Genomic DNA, 17,596 nt, shown 5'->3' on the forward strand with positions numbered 1-17,596 from the left:
GTTGTTCCCAAAATTGAAATTGAAAATGTTTTGTTCTCTGCAATCTTTTTCGTAATAACTTTCAAGTGTACATGTATAGTTTAGAAATGTTAATAATTAATATATGGTTTAATGATGTGTAGATATAAGTTAATATCAGGACAGTCATATAGTATGTTTGTACTCTTTTAAGACTAAATATTTTTAAAAAGTTAATTATTTTACAGTTGAATAATTACACAAGAGTAGCAAAAATAATCTGCACTTTAGTGCAGAGTGAGGAAACCGATATACCAAGCGTACACCCCCACCAACTGGTGTCGAGAAATCTAAAAGATGAACCTCGGGATCCACACGTGGTAGATGTTGGACCCATGAATAAGTTTATCGCCAGGTAAGGCCTCAGGCTAGCATGTGTTATATTTTAAGTGCTCAACTTCCTTAAATGCTCTACTTTCTGTTAGTAGCATTTTCACAAATTTATTAAGACAATTTTTATCGTGCCAATTTCTTCAAAATCACACACACCAATTATCTTTGACCAAATGTGGCAAAATTGGTGTTACATTGTTTTTTTTTTTTTTTTTTTACATTCTTAAAATTCTACTAACAAACTTAACTGATGTAACTGCTGACAACTTTATCAATAAACCAGTTTTTTTTTTAATATTTTTTTTTTCACATATTTTAAAAGTAATGATGGGTCAACCCTTTTAACCCCGTGGGTCTAATTGCTAGCCCGAATGTATGCGAAAAATGGGGGCGGATCTTTGGCTTCAAAGTTCATATAAGTTTTTATTTTGTAAACTTGCAAAACTCGATTTATCGCAACTCAACTGGGAAAAAAAATTACTGCTCATTTTTGCTGAAAATTGCTTCGAGTTTTTCCTAGGTTTAAATGGAAAGGGTCAAACTTCAATATGGGTTTAGCTGCAGTATAAGTTTTTTGAAAAATATACTTATTTTTTCAGATTTTCAAATTTATCAATAGTGCACACAGCGAAGAAAAATGTTCACACTGAACTTTATCAAAAAAGAAAAGACTTGTGTACAACATTAAAAAAAGAGTTATCACTAGAAGATGACATGCAGGTAAAACGTTAAATTTATTAATTTACACTGTTGTAGCTGCAAGATGTAATCCACAAAAGATTAATTTACGACAGACACAAAAAACAGTTTTTTTTATGCTTTACGACAACGAAATACTGCACATTATGATTTCCTATCAGAATCAACCAAAAGAAAACTCGTGGGTTATTACATATTGCAATTAGGTGAGTTAAATATTGTATGGCAAATTTTAAAATACTTAAGGAAAATTTTGATATTTTCCAAATTCAAGCACATCACTTAACTACTTTAGGGTCTGCATTGGGTGTGTTCACTTTAACCCAATCCACGCCACGCACATGTGATACAATCTCACTTACGTAACCAGAGTTCCGAATTTGGAGATAGACCTTTTGCAATAGTCGGATCTTTGGCGTAGAACGCTCTACCTCTAGAAGTTAGAAATTGTGCAACGATATCGCTTTTCAGAAAAAAATAACTTGTTTATTTGTGAAATCGTTTCCTGACTTGAAAAGTGCTACTTTTTAGATGTAAGGCTTGTAGTACAAACAAAATATGTGTATTACATGATTTGTAAAATTTGTCTGTAAGAAAATAGTAATCAATAGTTAACCTATAGACATATATTTATTTTTTTAATTAAGTATAATTTACAACGCCCTTAAAGTGATTTCTGACAAAAACGGCGCTATAAAAATTGACAAAATTTATTATTATTATTATTTACACAGGTTGATTTTAACTCTCTTCACCAAAAATTAATTTAATATTTTTAGCCAAAGCATATCGGTTATTAATCACTGTTTCTTTTTATCTCCAAATAACATATGAAGCAGGACTCAAGAAATTACTAAATTTAAATCCGCGTGGCCTTATGTTAACCGAAGATAACCAAGCGTGTACTATTTAATATGATAGGAAAAAGGAAGCAAATAGGGATTCGAACCTCAGACCTCTGAACTGCGAGTCACAACCCACTTCTAAATATGTTTTTTTTTTCCAGCTGAGAATGCACTGTCAAATTGAGTCGCGAAACATTAATATGAATTCAGTGAAATTGTGTTTTTCGGCATACGATGCTGAATTCAATCAAATTTGTGATCCCGTTACATCTAATAGCATCGATAATTTAAGTAAGTTTTTACTTAAACATATTTAATTAATTTGCTCTCTATCTTCTGCATTTTGGATGTTTTGTATTATAAACTTTGAATAAACTTGAAATAAAATTTGTTTCAGAGAGTGCCGAAACTGGTGCATTGAAAATTTCACGAATGAGCAAATCTACCGGTTCTGTTCTCGGTGGAGAAGAAATTTTCATGTTTGTGGAGAAAGTTTCGCGAAGTTAGTACTCCCCTTTTATTTTTTTGTTAATTTGTCCATTCATATTTTTCTTTTAACCTTAATTTGTAATTAAATTTTTAATCTGTTTGCTTGTAAAAGACCACAGTAAAAATAAAATCACGAAACGAGCTTCTTTGCCGACAATAAGATAAATGACGTAATATTTAATATGCAGTTTATTTTTTGAGCCGTCGCGCCCTCCTGTGGGTCAATCTATGCCTATTCCTCGATTGAACGCGAACAGAAGGAGGTGTCGAAAATGTTCACTTTCGTCTACTTGACATTCCACATTGTGAAGGCTTGTAATCAAATAAAATAATATATGTAACATAAAAGCAAACACGATATCTTGTAAAACAGAAAATTTTCTTTCCAATGACGTATAATCTTTACCATTTTGTTTTACTTTTGGTGCTCATTTTTAAATTTGGAAAAAAATGGACACAACTTATGTTAGCATTTAATATTTCGTCTTTGTTGGCTTATATTTTAATAAATAAATAAAAAGGCGTTATTATAGTTGCCAGAGAAAATATCATTTTTTTTCCCTCCAGAAAACATCAAAGTACGATTTTTCGAGATGGATGGAGAAAAAATAATATGGGAAGGTTATGGTTCATTTAATGAAACAGATGTCCATCATCAATTCGGTATTGTTTTTCGGTAAGTATTTTTTTTTAAACCTTCCATAAACTGAAAAATACCCGTAAGTAACAAAAGATGTTACTTATTTGTAACGACCCCGTGTCCAGACGGAATAATGAATACAGTTCTGTGTCTGAAATAGATCTACAACCCCAGGTGAGTGTTTTTGACTCAATGGCCATTCTCAGGTATAAATGAAGGTGTCCCTCGAATAAGGGTCTTTATAATACATTGCAACAAAAATGGTGTCTATATAGCATTGCGGTCATTTCCATATTTTTTTTTTTATAGTAGCAAAACTTGAGCCGCAATGTGCTCTGAAAAATTGGTTACAGAATAATAACGGTCTATATGTCTAGATTTTATGGATTGTTCCAAAATAGCAGACGATGCGATGTTTGTGAATCTTTGTATTTAATACTTATAAATTACATAATGACATAATAAATGTATGAAAGGTGGCTACGGGGCTGAAATTTGATGAGTCGGTTTGTCAGGCTGAGGACAGACTGGAGTGGAACAGACTAATCAGAAGTGTTCACGGTGATCAAGATCCTCAGCATTGAGGGACCGACTTGGAAGATGTATGACTGTAATTTTTCTGAATAAAATAAAATATAATCACTTCTCTCAAAAACACGTCATTTTATCCTCCATTAATATAAAAACTCTGGATTGAGTAGCCACTCCCCTCCCCCCATTCTTGCTATATCTAATATTAAATCTTAAGTCACTTTGAATAAGGAACTTCAGCCCTACGGGAAATTGGATACAAAAAATCTTTTTTCACATGCAGTAAAAATTAGAGCATTAAATTATTCGGCAAAGTTTCTTGAAAATGTACAAAAAAGTATTTTAATAAAAACGAATTACTTTGAACAGCGTCACTAGTTCATATGAATCAACCAATGATAAGAGAATTGTGGAAGTTTTCCAGTTTAATTATCGTCAACGGACCAATCAGCAGAACTGACCGAGAAGAAACAGAAGAAAATTTGAGACGTCCCACGCGGAGTGATTTCAGAAATACAAAACTTTAAAAATCATAGCGCTGATAAAACGATACATAAATATTAAAAATATTTTTTTGGCTTGGTTTTTAACAGTCTATTAAAAAATAATATAAAAATAATAAAAGACACAGAACTTCCTCATTAAATTAAAAAGAGAATGTATTTTTTATATATTAAATTTTCCACTACAACAGGCTAGGAGGCCCAATCACAGTGGTGAAATACAACACGGAACACCCAGGCTTGAAAAAAAATCACATTTTAAATGTTTTGTGTTCTCACCGGGAATCAAACCCGGAACCTTACGTTAGTTCTCCTACCATATTCATTACAAATTTTGGAGTTTACTAAACCATCATTATAGGTAAAGTCATCATCACCATCATGCCGCACCTAATAGTGCATAGGGCACTGCATTGGTACACCAATTGTAGCCTTATCATTTTTGTGACATGAAGGTAAGATGATCAGTCCTACGCTTCTTCAGGGATTATGAAATGCTCTAGTGTAAAAACACAGTTTAAAATAAATATTTCGTGTCAACCATGTCGAGAATCGAACCTCAGACCTCTTGCACGGTAAGCAAAGGTCTCAGGTTCGATTATAGTATAGGTAAAGCGAGTGTTATGATAAATTTATATTGTTCTAAAATGAGGAAAATAAATAATAAATGACTCTGAAAATAATTGTTGAATGCCACAAAATGTGCTCAATTCAAGTTTTACTTTCAGTACACCCCCATACAAGGATAAGGATATCAACAAAAGTATAAAGGTGTATGTGGAGCTGGTTAGGCCAAAAGATGGAGCTGTATCAGAGCCAAAATACTTTGAATACCAGGTTTGTATATTTTAAATTGTTTTCTGTGTCCGGGCGGATTGAGAAAACAGCTCCGTGTGTGAAATAGAACCTAAACCTCAAACGAGTGTTTTCCACTCGATGGCTCTCAGATAAAAATCCTGAAATGGAAAATCGAGCAGAGTTGCAGCCGTCTCATAGTGTAGAAGTTGGCGCATTCGCTGACCTTGGTTTTAAAGGTGGGGCACTTAAATTAACCTTGGCAAATAAATGTTTGTCGTAAGAGGTACAATTAGCAGCTCGCAATGGAGTCCCGGTCCCGACGCTGATGTATGGGAGCGATAAAAGATTTACTTCAAACCATCGACTACGATCAAATCGAAAGTTAAATATACCAAAATTTAAGAAAGTTATGATATGTGGTCATATAAGTGGATCCTATAAGAAAAAAGTATCCGTGAACATGACAGTGAAATATTACGCGCCACCTTGTGAGGAATCGAACCTCGGGACCTCGAGCATGGTCGGAGAACACGCCACTGTGTACACAACGAGGCGCACCTACGTTCACTCGATTTCCCTTTCCGGAAAATTAATCTGAAAATACCCATCGAGTTGAAAACATGACTCGCTTCATCGGTCGTTGCACTATATTTCATCACATGTCATCGATCAATGGACTATGAACCCCACACTGCTTTTAACTGTTTATCCACCCGGACACTGGACAATAACTATCAGTAGTAAAAATAATAAAAAATAAACCAGTGTTTTGTGTTAAAAAGTCAATAACTGTTAAAACTTTTTATATTGCAGCCAGCAGTGAACAATAGTTCAAGGAGGAGAGCTGCCACTAACTTAATGAGTTCCCTGATGTCTTCAGGGAGTATCAGTGAAAGTGAATTGCCATCGTCTGTTTTAGACCGAAAAAGCAATAACGCATTTATAAATAAAGTAAATAAACCAGTATTTATTTTCTATAAATGACTAATTAGTAGAGACTGGAAAATTTCACAATCGCGATAAAATGAAATATAACGCAAAATTTGGCATTTTTATGCGAATAATGCGAAATTCGGTGTTTTTTGAAAATAACAAGCTTAGCAAGCTTTGAACAGCCATAAAATATTTTGCCAAATATTTTAAGTCGCTAACTTCACGCTCGTTTCTCTGCGTCATTCTATGGAATCTTGGCTTGATTAGAGTTGGAGGCCATATTTGTTTTCGTAACCGCTAGTTTTTACCAACAACCGCCATCACTTACCATTGCCACCGCTTATGCGCTTATTCCTTCTGTTTCCGACTACCGATTCAGCTCCCGTTACTGATCATCGCCATTTACCGACCACCGCTTATTCCTACTGTTTACGTCCACTGATTCTACTCCCGCTACATTTTCACTTTTTGGATTTTCGCCTCAAAATGCCGAAAGTAAGCATTTTTGCGTACGTTCGTGCCTCACAGTATTCAAGCCAGGTTTTTACGCCACCGGTGAAAGTATTGTTATGTGCCAATTCTGCAATATGACGATATCTTGGGAACGGAAGGATTCTTGTGAAAAACATATTCATGGTGTGAAATATAGGAAAAATACCGAGAAGAATTCAGCTTGCACTTCAAAGCAATCTTCAACCGCTTTTCACAAATAATAACACCGCTGTTTTCCGGTCTCTACTTATTACCTATTCTACAATTTTTATAAGGACAATCGCATGACTAACATAACCCTTTGCATTCGAAAGGTTTTTGTTGGCATTTTTTGCAAACCTTTAAACAAAAAAATTTGGAACGCTATTGTTCTACGCAATAGAGCGAGAGGGCATCTCTATAAGCGGGAGTGAATTATTACTCTGAACATTAATTATACGTTAATCTTGTCTGCAAATTTTTTGGTCTGTTTTGTAAATTTGTACACACATGCCACGTACAATATGGTTTTTTTTTTGCTCTAGTCTCGTGTGTGGGTTTTGCGAAATGCCTGGCTGTCAAACAAAGCGGGTGATTTGACAAAATTGTTGGACGGCCAGGCTTTGGATCTTCTGTATGGTATTTGTGATAATATTTACTCCCGAAACTCCTAGGGATGGTCATTTTCCTGTAACAGTAAAAAAAAACTGCATGTGAATTCAACAGTAATATGCCAATCATGCAAAGTGGAGAGCACGCGTACTTCTCTCGTCTTGCTGTTACATATCCGAATGCATAGAAGAGATTTCTCCTTTTTTAAGCTTTTCAAATGTGTGAATGTACAAACAATATTATATTAACTGTCTAAAGGAAATAAATAAAAACACATCATTATACTTTGATTTATTTCAGCCTAAAAGAACATGTACTCTAGCGGACGCTTTGTACCATGATGATTCCGGAGTTATCAAAAAAGATATTAATTTGGGAGTCCAATTGAAAAATAATAGTTTGGATAACATTAATAGAGTGGATTTAGCTTTTAATTCACCATTTCAGTCCTCAGAGATGCGAGATTACGACTGCTTCGATGGTAAGTGTTGAATGATTGTTCTTGTGTATGTATGGTTGCTTGGTTCACTGACATGCATTATGTAACACAGGCCTATGAAACATTTGAATAGACTGTATCTTTTATTGACGTGTGTGTATTGATGTACAACACACATTATTATTCCTAGACTGGCGCCTGAAGCAAAAGACTGATTATCTTACCTTCATGTAGAAGCAAGGGCAATGGTAATGAATTACAGTACAAAGCCAACCAATGTTAATGTGCGCATGGCATTTATCGGGTTAATATTGGTTAGATTGGAAAAACCACTCTTATTTCAAGTGCTCTAAAGAATCCAAATTTGAGTCTAGCATACAAATACAAGATGGTGCGCTTTGAATTATAAAACTCACACCTTTAAATCTTTGAATAGCTGGTATTTTTAATTGAATTTAAATAATTTAAAATGAACTGTGTTGATGTATTGATAATGTGACAGCGGTGTTAAAATGCGACATTAGAGCCCCAGATAAATAATTTGTTGCTGTTACCATTTTTTATTTGTCTTTATGCTGGTTTTACTTTATTAAAAACAAATGAAAACATTCAAGTTGTCGTGGTGGAAGATCATTGTAATTTATTATAAAAATAAATGACTAGTGATACTTTAATCTACAAATTTTGAATAACCTTTGTTAAAAGGTCCTTCAGACAAAAATAATTAAAATATTACAACAGAGATAAATAACTCTTCAGAGAAGGGAATATAGAAGTCTAGCCATCCACAAAGCTTATGACCTGTCATTAGTTGGTTTAACCGGCCACTTTACACACTGTATAACCTTCACCATTCTGCCTATATTTGAACATCTATATTCCTTCCTAATTATCTCTGTTGTAATATGTTGAATCCAGTCCTTGTCTACAATTATTATTATGTAATTTAGAATTCTCTATCCTTACTACTTTTCATTATTATTTAATTTTATAATAAAGATACCAGTCTTGAAGATGTTGCGAAAGCGATGAAACCGGTCACGGGTTGTTCCGAATTTGTGGATCAAAGTATTCTATTTCTATAATAATGAATTTAAAAAAAAATTAAGTTGAATTTACTGATAGTCGTACTATGATATGTTTTGTATTTTTATAACTTTGGGAAAATACACTTTTTTTTTAAATCGATTTTTATAGCAAAATGTAATATTTTGAGCTTAGCAAATAAACACATATATTTTTTTAAATTTCGGTCAGTCAAAGAATAAATAAAAAAATATTTTATAGATGGAATTGACAGTTTTACTGAAATGCAGCCTTCATCTAGCCTGACGATAGATGGCCATAAATCGCATGATGAGGTATGTAGCCTAGAGTTTAGCTATTCATAAACTATATAAGTGATAATATTACGTTTAGCATTCATGTTTATTTAAACTCTAAGGCTCATATCAATTATTTTATTGTAATATTAACAAAACAATTGTTTGTTCATTGTGGTTGGAACTGCTCAGTTCTCTCCGAATTTTAACAGAGTCAATACAATTAAAGCTGAGTTAGAAACGAAAAGAAGAATGTTTTATTCTGTTGGCTTAATTTAAAATTGTACGTTTTAGAATGAGAAATGCACATTGCAGATTAGTGATGACAAGATTACTGATACTAAACCAGTTCTGGTAATGAAAAAAAAAATATTGCCTCTAAAAATCACAATAAAAAATCATTTGAATCCTCCAAAACTAATTGATTTGAAGAATTTTCCAATGAAAAGGATTATTATAACAAAAAGCACTGCTATCCGAAAAACTCCCCCTGATAATGATGGCAATGTGGTTTCTGTTAAAAATACAGAATTACTTGTTACTTCTCCAGAAAAGTGTGATGCCGCATCGGATTTAGAAACTACTGATGATAAAGTAAGTTGATTATAATATTTTTGTGCTTTTATATCCCCATACCCATCCATCGAGTTTAATCTAGTTCAACCTAAAAATCAATAAGAACTAAACTTTCTCAAAGAATTTTAGTGACAGGCCGCACAAACTTTTAACAGGTACGAATGTATTATCGTAAATGTCTTTATATCCCATTACTTTGCCTAACCTAAACGGGTTTTTGACGGCAAATCTCACTCTCTTTTTCACTTATCGGCCGTCGAATGGCATTCAAATTTTACTAAAAACATACTGTAGAAACGAAATATTTACAAAAAAAAATTCTTCTTAAATAATATTTAAAACACAATAAAACATCAATTTTACGTTCTTTAATTTTACATTTTCCCGCTTTTTACGTTGAAATGTTCAGGTCATTGGCATTGCACATTAACATTGGCCTTTTCTCACTTAAGTGTTTTCCTCAGTTTTACACTTTTTTCCATGCTCCCCTGAAAAACGTAAAAAGGGGTTTTTACCATATGAACTAAAATATTTTTACTGTTTTAATTTTTTTAATGATTATCGAAGGCATAATTTCGCATAGAATCAAAGAAAAATATAACAAAATTTACATAATTTATGCTTGCTTTTCAAAATCAAAATTTTAGATTTTTCCGCTGCAGTTCTTTTGTTCAATTTATGATCTTTACATCATTCGAACAAATTTTTCTTTAATACTAATATGGGAATCAATGTACCAAAGTTTGGTCTAATTTTAAGAGGCTTAATCTGCCGGTCGAAATGTAATTATATTTTAGTTATATAAAACTTTTAAGTAAATTTTTTAATAGAATACCTTAAAAAAATTGCATTTCAAAACGGCTCATTTGTATGATTTCCTCACTTTTTATGAGACTACAGACTTAATTTATTTGTGTTACAAATAATAGATATTTAATGTAAAGACACAAGACAGTATAAAACTGTACCATGAAATGTAATTAATATTGAAACTTTAAATAACAGGTGTCCAATACATCATCGGAAGAGCTAAAAACCAACAATGTGAATCTTGTGAAAATTGAAGATAAAAATGAACTTTACCGACAGACGGATAAAGATAGTGCTCTTAAGGTACGGTCGCTTAAATGTAAGATCGTAAAATCGATCTATTACCACGAAATTTAATATTTGTTACTGCTTGTGTTAGCTTTGTATTTTTGCATGCTTTAATGATCCCTGTCTTGTGAATATCATACACCCTTTTCATGCAATATTTTTAACTATCATTTTTTTTTATCTAATGTCCATGGTTGTGTAATTAATGTGTAACAGTACTTTTTAAAATTTGTCTGTGTAGTTTATATACTGTCAATCTTCGGATTACCGGGGTCAATGGCAGATTATATTAATATTTTTACTTTTCCCAAATTTATTAAAGTTTTTACTTGAACTTGATTAACAGTGTATACTTTCTAACAAAATGAAGCAAACGTTTCCGGAACCGAAACCGGTCAATAAGCATATTAAATAGTTACAATGAGTTGTAAAAATTTTCAATGAGGAAGTTCAGTGGTTTTTTTATTAGTGTGTCAAACTAAGCAAAAATGTTTTTTTTTCAAGTTTGGTTATTTCAAAAAACCCCCACGGAAACTTCAAAATTAAACCGCTCACGACGTCACGAGTTCAGGTCGGTGAGTGTTTCTGACATTGAAAAGTTAAACCCTGCACAATTTTTATTTGTACTTAACGCCAAAATACGCCAAGCGGTCACATAAACCTGTGACGCAAAGTGGTTAATTTTTATTCATTTTTTCATACATTTTCGAGAGACTTCGCCATACAGTTAAATGCTCTTTACCACGTGTAAGAAAACATTTTCTACGTCCAATTTTCCGTAACTCTGAACTTTCTCATTACTATTCATTGCGAGTTATTTAAAAAAATATTTTCATTAACATTTAAACTTATGATTATGGTATGTTCAAAATGGTAGTTGTTTTATTAGTTTGTGATGGGTTTGTTTAGTTTTATTTTATTTGTTTACAAAAACAGATCAGGAATCTCAACAAAATTTAATTTAAAAATAAGTTTCACTTGTGAAATAAACATTGCAAAATGCATATATTAAAAATATATATGTTCTATTAAAATTTTTCTTAGATTTTAACAGTAGTGTAGAAAGCTGTACATATTTATTTTTAAACATTTTATAAGTAAAAACATAGTTTAATTAATTTAATGTGCTTTATTGTAAAACTATAATTTGAATTGAGTTTGCTCACGTTAACAATAACAAAGCTAATAACGTTAAAATAACGTAAACAAAAAACAGGGCCTCTATTAAGAAGATACCGTCTTAGGTTTATCGATTGAACAAAAGTTTGATTTGAATAAATTGATTCTCTCTATTGATAAGCTAAGGCCAGAACAACTATTCACTGTTTTGTCCAATCATAAATATGTTAAACATTTTGTGTAATGTCAACAGTTTTCACCTTTATAGATTAATGTTTCCAAACAAGTTATGTTAAAATAAATTATGTATCACTCAAATTTGGGTGCTTTGCCGAGAAAAAAAAAAAAAAAAGTTGTGTTAAAGATTAAAATATATAAACTATGTTTTAAAGTCGGCCTCGTGGTGTGATGGTCAGCGCGTTTGCCTACCAAGCAAGAGGTCTCGGGTTCGATTCCCGACATGGTTGATATGAAATATCTATTTGAAAGGGCATTTTTACACCAAAATATTTCATAGTCCTTGGATTGGTACCTGAAGTGTACGACTGATCATCTTATCTTCATGTAACAAAAAAATGATCAAGATACGCTGCGATTGGTGTACCAATGCAGTGCCCTATGCACCATTAGGTGCGGAAAGGGAATTATGATGATTATGTCTTAAATATCATCACAATTGATGGAAAATCCAAAAAAAAATTTCAATTAGTTGTTTACATTTTAAATATTGTATTTAATAAATCATGGTAGTGAAATTTCTATTGAACTTGTTAATGTGAAAAATCAGTTATGTATCTTCCATATTGTTAACTGTAAGATTGTTTATCTTTCTGTGATTTTAATGTTAATTAAAAAATATATTTTTATGTGGATAGAGGTGATAATTATAAGTAGGTTGTGGTATTTGATATTATATTACTTACACATCATGCTTTCTTGCATCAATTGCATGCAACATACCTTCCGGACCTCGGGCCCCCAAGCCCTAGCCTATTTCTCGTTGTAGACGGGAGTCAGTGGTAAAAGGGTCTCTGACTTCACTGCGACTCGTGTAAGTCTGTTGTGACGGGTCCCCGTAAATTATTTTTTACCCTCTAAGCCTAGGATTTAAAACAGCTTTAACAGAGATTTTAGAGTAAAAGCCTAATATTAAAAAAAGTCCCTCTCCTTGCATCTAGTAGTCCCGAATCCACAGTATTTTGCATATACATATATTTAATCTAGGTTAATGACAAAATTTATTTACAGTGTTTTTCATGTTGTTTTATATGCATGTATTCAGAAAAATATTTTGTTACTTTAATATAGTTTATCAAGTTAAGAGAAATAAGATTTAATAATAATTTTATAAATATTTCTATAAATTTATAATTTTTATTAGTCTTTGTATTTCTCTTATTTGTCTTTGCAAAAAATATTGCAATCACTAATATAGCGTATAAACTCATATTTAAACATTTAAAGTATAACCAATAATGATGATGTTTAGTGTTTTTGTTTTTTTTATTATTGTTTTTTATTACTGTTTTTTATTACTGTTTTTTTAAAGCAATTTAAAAAATATTTTTTTCAAGGTTTTATTTTTTAACCCCCACTTTATTTTTATCTGTGACATCATTTTCCATTTTACTTCTACAAAATCTTGATTTTTTTTAAACAGGCATGAGGCATAAATATTGTTTTCATACGTTTTATTATTTTCTTTAAATATAATATGAAAACTTTAAAATTTTATCATCTTATTTATCTTCATGTAACAAAAATTATCAAGAAAGACTGCAGTCGGTGTACCAATACAGTGCCCTATGCATGATTAGGTGGAGAAAGGGAACAATTAATAAATTAATGAAAGTATTGGTGCCAGAAAATGGGAACCAAGTTGTGGCTGAGCCTGGGGTCTAAGTTTCGAGTACAGTTATTTATGACATATTAAAAACGGCATCAGAATGAAAATATTTAGGTAAATCAAAAGAATTCTAATATGTATTTGTTTTTTTTTTTTAAAGTTTAAGCTTCAAGCTCAAGGGCTTTCCCTGCTCAGAAAATTTGAATGTTTTATTGAGCGGAGGATTTAAAGTAACCGAATATTTAAAAAAAAACAATTTGTAATAAAATTATAATATGCATTCTCCACTTGAAATGTGACTGAAAAATTAAATTATTTTTTTTATTGTATATGAAAAAAAATTTACATCTTTTTATAAAATACATTTTTTCTAAACAATTGTCTAATTCCTTACCATCAAACATTAAACCTGCATTCTACACAACTAATAATATAGGAACATTGTTTAAAAAATCACAAAGACAAGGTCTCTAAATATAATAAATCTGGCATATACCAATTAAACTGTAATGACTGCGACTCAATCCACATTGGAAAAACTAAATGAAACTAATATTAGAGTAAAATCACTTAAGGTACTTAAATAATAATCATTTGTCTGATTTCGCAAACCATCTGATAGAAAATAATCATAATTTCAATAAAGACGCTGGATTAAAAGTCTTCATGTTAAAAGTAAAATATATAAAATAGACAACTTGGAAGTCTTAGAAATTAAAAAAGCGATTCATAATAAGAAAAAAAATAGTAAATAATCAAATAAACAATATGTCCTTTAGTCCACTCCTGTCCAGTTTTAAAGATCGTACCCATCTCACATTACGCTTCCCACCCTTGCAAGACAAAAATACTTGATTTATTAGTTCCATAAGCAGCATAATATTGAAAAAATAAAATAGGATAGAGTTCATTCGTTAAATATACCTTGAGCAAAAAACACGTATAGCTTTGAAATCGGTCGGTAGAAAAAATGAAAAATAAGTTGTTGAAAACAAAGTTGTTTTTACTTATTTTATTAAATTATATTTAATTCAAATAAAAATTAATGATTATGAGAATTTTACTCTCTTAATTGGGCTCATTTATTTTATATTATAATATCTTTCAGTGAAACTTGTTTTAAAGTATTTTAGTATGAATCTCACAAGTTACCCACATGTTTATAAACACTATGAATAATTCTTTGGTGAAGGTTTGGTTACTTTTATTATTATTTATTGAATACGCAGCTTTTAGGTTCAACATTTGTTGGTGTGGAGCTATGTAAATCATGAAATGGTATTGTGTATGTATTTTGCTAGACAATTAAAATAATCTTAAGTTTTTCATTTGCTTCTCACATATTTCTACATACACTAATATTCTTTGAAAATAAAGATTTATTCTTAATTTAAAAAGGAACTTTCTTTCCGGTAAGTAAATGTTTTGTTTCCTAATTATATAAGTTCTTATTTTTAATAAACAGAGTTGGTTTTTTGTTGCCTAAAGTAATTTTAATGCATTATTTAGTTGCTTGTTTTTCATCTCAATTAAATGCTTTAATTCAAAAAATGAGATTCGTGTTAAATTAATTAAATTAGGATTTAATGATAAACATTGACCTAAATAACAATGATATTATAAGAAATTTGCCCATTTTTAACAATATACTTGAACTTAGATTTTTCATATACTCGTGTAGCAAAATCGAAATATTTCTGTCATATTTTCTCAGTAATATGATTTATACTATGTAACAGAATGTTTTATACAAACTGTATTCCAACTTTGAGATGAAAATTCTAGTTGACTATCAACAAACATTGAACAATCTACTTCATTCCTATTTTCATTGAGGACCTTAGCTTATGGAATGGAAGAAAGAAATTATATCTGAAATGAATCTTGAAATATAATGACAATGAAATAATGCGAACCATATTTTGTTTCAATCTTGATAAATTCTGTACCTACTTGAAATACTAACAATGAATTGTTGACAGGCTATTAAACTCATACAAGTTCTTACACAATCCAAGCCTAATCCGGAAGCAGCAGAAAAACTTTTGGATACATTTGAAATCAAATTATTGGATGGTGATAGGTATGTTTTTAAAATTATTTAATGCAATCATGACATGTGTGCGAGTTAACTGTTTCTCATTTTATTTTAGTTAAATTTATATTTTATGTCCAAATCTCTGCCTAAAAGTTACTTTTAACATAACTTTATGGAAAAAATGTAGTTCGAGCTTTATTTAAAACTGGTAATGAGAGAACATGCCATTCAAACTATCTCTTTTGTGTCCCTTAAACGTCCTTTATTGGCAACCTTTCCTTGGATAATAATTTTTCACCATATTGAGTTTTTTTTTTTATTGATTGTGTTGAATTTTGCTAACCAAGTTAGTGTTCATCAGTAGCACTTCGAGCTGTAGATATAACCCTACAATCAAAGCTTATACAATCCGCAGATACTAAAATAAAGAAATCGAGAGCAATTTGGCCTTGTATTTTTAATAAGCATAAATCTAATCAAATACATAGATGGGTTAAATATCTATATATAATTTTATGTATCCATGTTTGCATTATTTAATTGTTTTTTTCTGTCAATAGTTTACTACATATGTTTGTTGCAACGGATTATGTGCATATTCTGAAGGTCTTATTGGAATTGATAAGAAAATTGGAGGTGCATGATATTTTAAATTACGTCAACGATAAAAGAGAAACTGCACTTCATACTGCTGTAACATTCTTCAGGCACGAGACAATGGCCCTCCTGTTGAGTGCAGGTAGGTTTTGTTACGTTAACTTCTATTATTTAATGGAGAATATATAGAAGTGACAATGGCGAAAGTAGAGAGTGATCATTATATGAATAATTTTTCTAACTTCTTCTAATTTTAAGATTATTTTAATACAACTTATACTTATAAAAATGTACTCCTGTTCTCCACTGCAATACATGTATGTATTATTATGTATCCTCATATATTTTCAACTAATATGTAATGATTTTTTAAATTTTTAAATTAATTTTTTTATTTTTCTTTCTCTTCTTATTTCATTTTTATTTTTGCTCCTTTGTGTAAAATGCATTTCTGTCTTCATATTTAAAAATGCACTTCTGTTCTTTCCACTTTTATACTAATATGTAAAGATGATATTTTTGATATTATTCTTTATCTTCTAAAAATAATTTATATATTTTTTGCTACTTCTTTGTAAAATACATGTCTGTCTTTATTTGTATGTATGTAAAACATGTAAAAGCCTAAAAGGCGTTTAAATAAATAAATTAGAAATGGAATTTTAATATTAAGTTTATATATTATTATGGACTAAATTTAATGTGTTATTTTGTTGGTTGAATGTTTGTGTGCTTTTTATTGATCTAAGACCCTTAGGGTAATTCATGTTACATTTAACTTCACAGTCGAGTCTTTTTCAATGTGTTTTATCTATATAATGTTCAAAACAAAATATTCTGTACATCACTGTTCATTGAACATCGATTAAGGAAACATTTTCAGCAAAACAAGTCTTCATTTAAGATAAAAAAATACTTTTTAAATATGTATTTCGCTTTGGTAACTCAAGTTACATTGTGCAACGTGAAGTTCTATGCACAGGTGTATAATGCTAAAACTCTGTCCTAATTATAAAAAAACCTTTTTTATTTAGGCTGTGATCCAAATTTACACGATGCTGATGGGAATACCCCCCTACATATAGCTGTTAAACAAGATAACTCAGAATGTATGGTGCAGCTTTTGGATAAAAATAATTATGGCTCAAAATATTCCAAATTTCTCAATGTCAATACATTCAATAATGGTGCGTACTACATATCTTCTTATCCTATTTTCCACACAAAACTTTACCTGTCATACATTTTATAATATTCATCACAAAAATAATTGAAAATATACAAAATAAACTTGAAATTAAGTATGAGGAAGTTCAGTGGTTTTTTATTTTTTTATTATTTGTTAATGGACTTTTAAACTAGGCTAAAAAATTTTTTTTTAATTTTCATGTGTCATATTATCGGCGCTATGATTTTTTAAAGTTTTGTATTTCTGAAATTACTCCGCTTGTGATGTTTCAAATTCTCTTTCGCTTCTTCTCGGTCAGTTCTGCCGATTGGTCCACTGAATTACCGTAAACCGGAGATCTTTCACAACTCTATTATCATTGGTTGATTCGTATAAACTAGTGATGTCGTTCAAAGTACTTAGTTTTTATTAAAATAATTTTTATGATTTTTTCCATACATTTTCAAGAAACTTTGCCCTACAATTTAATGCTGTAATTTTTACCGCCTGTAAAAAAACAT

General features: G+C 30.8%; 1 protein-coding gene across 8 annotated transcripts in view; it reads left to right on the plus strand.

Annotated features, from left to right (window-relative positions):
- LOC148281066 (nuclear factor NF-kappa-B p105 subunit-like) overlaps nucleotides 1-17,596 on the plus strand; it is a 44,159-nt gene that overhangs the window by 20,507 nt on the left and 6,056 nt on the right. For 5 of the 8 annotated variants that reach the window (XM_088227416.1, XM_088227421.1, XM_088227415.1 and 2 more), the window contains 14 exons: nucleotides 207-373; nucleotides 951-1,071; nucleotides 2,057-2,186; nucleotides 2,293-2,397; nucleotides 2,952-3,060; nucleotides 4,787-4,895; nucleotides 5,670-5,807; nucleotides 7,173-7,353; nucleotides 8,599-8,672; nucleotides 8,928-9,227; nucleotides 10,215-10,322; nucleotides 15,255-15,355; nucleotides 15,871-16,049; nucleotides 16,942-17,094. In XM_088227416.1, coding sequence (XP_088083542.1) covers nucleotides 207-373; nucleotides 951-1,071; nucleotides 2,057-2,186; nucleotides 2,293-2,397; nucleotides 2,952-3,060; nucleotides 4,787-4,895; nucleotides 5,670-5,807; nucleotides 7,173-7,353; nucleotides 8,599-8,672; nucleotides 8,928-9,227; nucleotides 10,215-10,322; nucleotides 15,255-15,355; nucleotides 15,871-16,049; nucleotides 16,942-17,094 — 1,975 coding nt within the window. The remainder of the gene's footprint in view (nucleotides 1-206; nucleotides 374-950; nucleotides 1,072-2,056; nucleotides 2,187-2,292; nucleotides 2,398-2,951; nucleotides 3,061-4,786; nucleotides 4,896-5,669; nucleotides 5,808-7,172; nucleotides 7,354-8,598; nucleotides 8,673-8,927; nucleotides 9,228-10,214; nucleotides 10,323-15,254; nucleotides 15,356-15,870; nucleotides 16,050-16,941; nucleotides 17,095-17,596) is intronic. The other 3 variants (XM_088227418.1, XM_088227419.1, XM_088227420.1) reach the window with 1 other exon arrangement.

Source organism: Micrasema longulum, unplaced genomic scaffold, assembly GCF_059751315.1.
Source record: "Micrasema longulum isolate JH-2025_06_02 unplaced genomic scaffold, ASM5975131v1 h1tg000501l, whole genome shotgun sequence".
NCBI classification, from domain to species: domain Eukaryota; kingdom Metazoa; phylum Arthropoda; class Insecta; order Trichoptera; family Brachycentridae; genus Micrasema; species Micrasema longulum.